Genomic DNA, 6384 nt, shown 5'->3' on the forward strand with positions numbered 1-6384 from the left:
TTCAAATACCTGTGCAATATGATCTCATTTAATTTCAAATTTAACAATAACACTTTAAAATTGCGACGAAACCGAATTATTCAAATATGGGCAAAACGCAAATTTTCAAATTCCTGACAAAAACATATTTTGTCATTAAATAAATATGTTTGTTACGATACACACCTTTTAATATTTTCAATGCATTATTTAATTCAACCGCGAGACGTATAATAACAAAACCAGCTGAAATTCTACCGCCGTAAAAATTGTCACCGAAGCGTTGCGACAATTAATGACCAATCGCAACACCTAAAAATGTCACGTGCTATCGGTAGATATAATCAAGGTAAACACCGTCATCTGCTTATAACTAAATTTACTATTCGACATATCATACCTACCGTATGACTAATCGAATGAACAGTGGCTATATATATTGAACGTATTACAGGAAGGACTATTTATATTAAAGAAATAAGTTTAAAATAACGGATAATTTGCACACGTCACCTAACAGTTTTAAAATTTGAAAACTGGCTTGCCATGAAAGCATTTAAAACTTTATTTTAAACATCGAAATACATTAACTGTAATTTAGTTTAATTATTTGTGAAGAGTTAAACTAGTAGTGAAACAGACATAATGGAAGATCCAAGCAGAAAATTAAGTAGCGACAGCGTTCCGGATATTCACATTGAGCCAGCAGACGACTATACTGCTTCCATAGAACTGTCAAACGCATGCAGGGAATTCTACAGAAACCGAGTGAAAGCCACGGAGAACTTTAAACAGAACATGAAAAATAGAACCAACAACGACAGGACGTCAACAACGACAAAACGAACATCGATTGATGATGCCATGGTGAAACTGAGGGGCGAAATGGTAATGAAGGATTCTTTTTTTCTAATCTAACTTTTAAGAGGATATCTTAAATTATAAAGTATAAGTAGTTTGTGATAAATATTACTTTTAAAGTCAGCTTGCTATTTGGCATGTTAATTAAATTCATAATCGCACTATTTACATTTATGTGACATATCACATGAAATAAAATCGCTTCGTCACTTCGCGATTATCATCTTCTATCATCCTTCTTCAAAACACCATACAGAGCGAAACGCATTAAATCCATTCAGTCGCATATAGTTAGTCCCCACTCTATTTGATACAGTCTGGAATGCAAATTACTTTTACAAAAAGAGGGATTTGGAAATTTATGACCATGAATCTGCATTAAATCCCCCGTACCCTGACATCAATGTTACGTATTCTATTTCGGTCGTACCTGTCGCCAAATCAAGTTCATTCTTCCAAACAATCTTGCTTTTAACGATGGGAAATTGCAGACTATTTGAGTTTGCATGTTCCGACCTTTATTTCAATGGGAGCTTACACGAGTTAGAGTTTAACTGCATATTGCGATATGTTTTAATAATTGAGTAAACGTTTGTGTGTTCCCTCTGGGCTGGTTTAATATCTGGGTTAACTGTTTGATGTAGTCAGAACTGCTAATTTAGAACAATCATTACGCCTGTCCTTGTGGTGATCAATAGTTTGACCTGGTCATTCTAGCTGGCGACACTACTCAAGCATTTGTAAACATCGATGACTAAATGGGGTCGCTGATAAGTGACCTCGTGCTCTTATGATGTAACTCTAATTGAAAACGAAGCCCTGATGTCTGCCTTTAAAGTAGTTTGCAAATTACTTGACAAATTGGTCGTTACAGGTATGAAACGTGTCTGATGCATGGGGATATGAAGGCTCATTAACGCGCATGGTTGTACATTATTTTATGCACTTGAACAAAGAACAAAACAATTTTAGATTTTGAAATCCCGTTTGTCAGGTATCTCAAAATTGTGTGCTTTATTCTGTTCCATATTCACGTTAAAATATAATGACTTTTATAAGCACAAAACAACGGAATGTATTGTTGGTATCATTTGTAGGGTCCATGCATTATATCCATCATAATGCAATTGCTTAGGATGATCATGGTTGTCTTATCCATCAGGTGTTCTGTATCGCTTCCATCTTAGGCGTCAATTGTTTCAAACTCACCAAAGACCCTTTCATCATCTGTAACAGAAGACACTGTGTAGCTTTTGTCAACTCTTCTATACACCGCTGACCACAAGTCGTTGGTAATCTACAGATCTGCTCGTCACTGTGATCATTTGCTATTTGTTTTACGTGTATCGCTCGCATCTCTTCTATCTTCAGCGATTTGTTTCATATCTCTGTTGTGCTGATAATCTAATGCACTACACCCTTGTTCTTTAGCAAACAAATTTGTCATTTGTCATCGCTACTTGTCAACGTTAAATCTCTTATACCTAGCGGGGAGCAGACAGTACAAGGGTTTTATTGTTTTAACTCACCGGTGATATTTGTTTATGCCGCTATTTCTTCTTTGACCGTGTTCTTACTGCAGGTCGTAAGTACCGGTTGGTCCATCTATTAAACACTTAGCAAATATTTGTTTTAAGCATGATCTCAATAGCTTCTTTGTATTGAACGCAATGCCTGTATCCTAATCTTTAATAAAGGCACTAAAACTGTTTTTAGCGCTCTATTATATCTCTGCAAGGGGTAAAAGTGTCGCTGGTAGAGGGCAAGAGTGTGTATTAAACACGCCTTTGATAGTTAATCTCTTTCTGTTAAAAGGACTTAAATAGGTGCACTGCTGGATTAGAAAATGAGAATTTCAATATTGTGTACTTCATATTTAAACAGGTTTACCTTTAACTCTTTTCTACGGTGAAATATTAAGTTAGTTGATTATTTAATTACACGGGTTTCAGACATGAATGATTACTTTAGGTGTCTGTATATATACAGTCCAGAAGAGTGTATGTTACTAATTGTTCGTACATGGGATTCTAATGACCCCACGCATGGTTCACCTTTGGTAACCTTTGGTGCTAAACAATTACAAACTAACCTTTTTTGTGGAAAAAAACACATTAAGTACTTTCAAAAGTGTTGCAATTTACAGATGAAATCAACAAAATTATGAGAAGTAACTGGTTTGAACTTCAAAAATCCTTGTAAGTAGGATAGGGAGACATTAATATTACACCGATTTTTACGATAAGACCGTATCATGTTTTAAATCGCTCCTTTTGGTTATTTCAATCTTTCATATTGCAATTTGTTAAAATGACAGCAAAATCAGAAATCGAATCATATATCACATAAATGTATAGTCGGGTCGACACTTTATGGTCGTTATCAATAGTGAAATCTATGCTTCGTCACTTAAATATCTTAAAAATCTACCAAGTTCCCATTTAAAAACAGTTTTTTCCGTAGTTGCATCTTTTGCCCCACCATGGACTGAGGTGAGTTTCATTTATCATGTCAATTCAGCCATCACGGTAACCCATTGCTGTAATAAGCACAGGGGTTGTTAATCACAGTTGTTTGTGATGCATGGAAAACGAAACTGCACCTTTCAAACTTGCTCTCTTTCTTTCTGCAATAACACTGTTCTAGTAAGAACAATACAAAGACGACAGTACTTAGAATTTGGGTAACATAATGCAAATTTACGAAATTTTACAACATTTACGATGTTTTTATGACATAAAGTGCTAAGGACTATTGTCAAATTAACAACAGTATTATAAAACGAACCGGTGAAAAACGTAAAAGGCAATCATTATGTCATTACCAACAGGTAGTTTGTAGTTAATTACAGGACACTGATTGACCCTAGTACATTGTGTCAGTTCAACCTGTCACGTCTCCGCTACTGGACGTTGGAATGCGGGCCACCCAAAGTAACTTACCTGTCTACAAATGACTGCACTTGGTTATTTATTGCTATGCCCGAAAGTCAGCGTCTGAAATACGTTAAAAAGTAAATACACACACATATTTATACATTTGTTATCATTTTTAACGTTTCCCTTCTATATTTGCAGGCCTCCCTGATGGACCAGGACTTGTCCTTGATGAAGCAGCTTCTCACGCTCAATGAGGCAATCGAGGACCTCAAAACCAAGCGTCTGTACCACCTGAGCAAGGATTCACTGCGGGCTAGTTCACAAGATTTGCATGCCAGCGATTTGTCCGTTTCTGAAACCGACATGTATGAAACCGATGATGAAAACGAAAAGAAAACTCTAGATATCAAAGACAATTACCAAACCTCGTCTCTTTCCTTACCTGTGCCCCTCACCAAGGAGAATAAATTTCACGCCCATATGGGGCTAGTGCGAAAATCTGACATTGCCATTGTGGTCACGGATAATGGCCATAGGACTGTAAAACACGAGCCCCAAAGTTCACTGGACTCTGGTTATGGGGATGACACCACATATGGGAAACTTCTCCTCTCCCATCGAGGACCTGTCGAGGTCACGATCTGAAATAATTGCAGTATACATATAAACATTCGAACAATGGTGGCATAACTGTTGTTTCCAAGATTTGCTAAATATTTGACCATCTTGTAAAGCCTAGTGCTGTCCTTTTCTAAATCTACAAATGTATCATCCACATCGCATTGCGCCTTCTTCTACTCATCCTCCCGAGGACTTCCGGTGGTATCTCCAACAATCTCCCGACAAGGACGACCTGTCGCTAATACTGAGAGGTGTGTATTCAAATTTCAAGCATTTTTGTCGAGTTTGTGGTTGTTTAGCAAGCGTTATCTTTTCACTTCAACTCACAAATGACTTCAAAAGAAATGTTGATAAAGTTTCACTTGAAAATAGCAATTCACTTTTATTTTACATTTTTAACGTCGATACCCTCCTCTATTGAACAAGCTGATACAAACAATTGGAAGAAGTGTGGCATAAACTTTCAAAGCATGTAATACACTCGCAAAGACATTTCAAAATTCTTTTCATTTCTGTATAAAAGAAAAAGAATTTTTATCTAGATAACAGCATGCAATTACCAATATCTGCATAATATGACCAACGCGATTTGTATAACACTTATTTATTATTCATACCATTATCTATTTGCAGAAAGCGAGTGTTCTAAACCATGGTACGTTATTCAATATCGGGCCAGAAAAAGGTCACCAAAATCGAAAGCCCTGCATAATGAACGGAACCCCAGCTGCCAGGAAATCGTGGGATGTTTGGCTCTCACGTACAGTCAAGTCGTTCGTGGTATATTTGAACTCTTGAAATTGTCAGGTTACATGGTCACAATCATGTACAAGGCTCGTATCCTGGAGCAATGGGATAAACGCTGGTGGTTAGAGAACACATGATATTGAACGATCTGAGAACCTTAAAAGTGAGCAGTTTGAACTAGTGTATCTATATTATTTCACTCGTTTAATCCTCTTTTCTGTATACTTATTACCTCTCGACATGCGTCTACTACAGTAGACTGAGAAGTAGATTGTCGCTGTAACCTACTGAGAATATCTAGAGAAGTTCGTTGTCAAGTATTCATGGCATTTGAAATAACTTGTTTAATGCATGTTGAAGCCACATTCACAGTGTGTAAATGACTCAAGACACTCACATTTCATATGATACTTTAGCTCATTATAATAGTTGGCCAAATAAGTAATGGATTGTATATGCTGTAACAATATACATCAATAGTACTATTGTTCCATGTTATGTGATTTGTAAACAAATATAAGCAAAGTAATCAATTAATGTACAATTACGAGTATATGTAACAGGAGTTTAGTTGATATATGCGAAATGAGACCTTGTATGACGTAAACGGTTGGGACTTGCGCCAGTAATGGAAAATGGATTGATTCTAGTCATTGTATACTACATTTGTTGTTGGTGTGTTGATTTCAGTGTGTGAACATATATGGTTGCTGCAATATTGGCGTTGCTTTTGTTACTTGCGATAATGAACTACTTGTTGCAATATGAATGATGAAATGGAAAAATAAAGAAATGAACTAAACAGCCTTTCTTCGTCTCTTTCAAGTCTTGTTTACATGTGTTTGATTTATTGAAATTGTTCGATCACATTCTGCTTATGTCATCTCTTATTTATATTAGCGGATGAAAGAATGATTGTAAATCAACGTCCTTTATTTAAAAAAGGATATTATTCAACAAATGAAACGGAAAGGAACACTATTGAAATAAATGGGCCATATTTTGTTCAAATATAGGTCTATGTAACAGTGGCGATAGCTTTTACAAAGATGTCGATTTGTTCCTGGTATTAAAGAAATGAACGAATTGTTGACATAGTCTAATAATGTTTTATCAACATTTCAAAACGGTGTTTCACCGAATAAACGAGAAACATTCCAACAGTGTTTCAATATTTTATATAACATAACCAAACGAATATTATACTGTCAAGACAAAATATTTAACAGTTGTCGTGTTATAACACCAATACCTGACACATACTTAGTATCAAATTTTGGCATAAATTCTTTTAAAA

General features: G+C 35.8%; 1 protein-coding gene across 1 annotated transcript; it reads left to right on the forward strand.

Moving 5' to 3' along the window:
* The first annotated feature begins 369 nt into the window (after nucleotides 1–369).
* LOC128212848 (uncharacterized) lies at nucleotides 370–5889 on the forward strand. Its single transcript, XM_052918192.1, has 3 exons — nucleotides 370–867; nucleotides 3918–4591; nucleotides 4974–5889. The coding sequence occupies exons 1-2, from the start codon at nucleotides 625–627 to the stop codon at nucleotides 4362–4364; spliced, it is 690 nt and encodes a 229-aa protein (XP_052774152.1). The 5' UTR covers nucleotides 370–624; the 3' UTR covers nucleotides 4365–4591; nucleotides 4974–5889.
* Nucleotides 5890–6384: the final 495 nt, after the last annotated feature.

Source organism: Mya arenaria, chromosome 13 (genome assembly GCF_026914265.1).
Source record: "Mya arenaria isolate MELC-2E11 chromosome 13, ASM2691426v1".
Taxonomy (NCBI): domain Eukaryota; kingdom Metazoa; phylum Mollusca; class Bivalvia; order Myida; family Myidae; genus Mya; species Mya arenaria.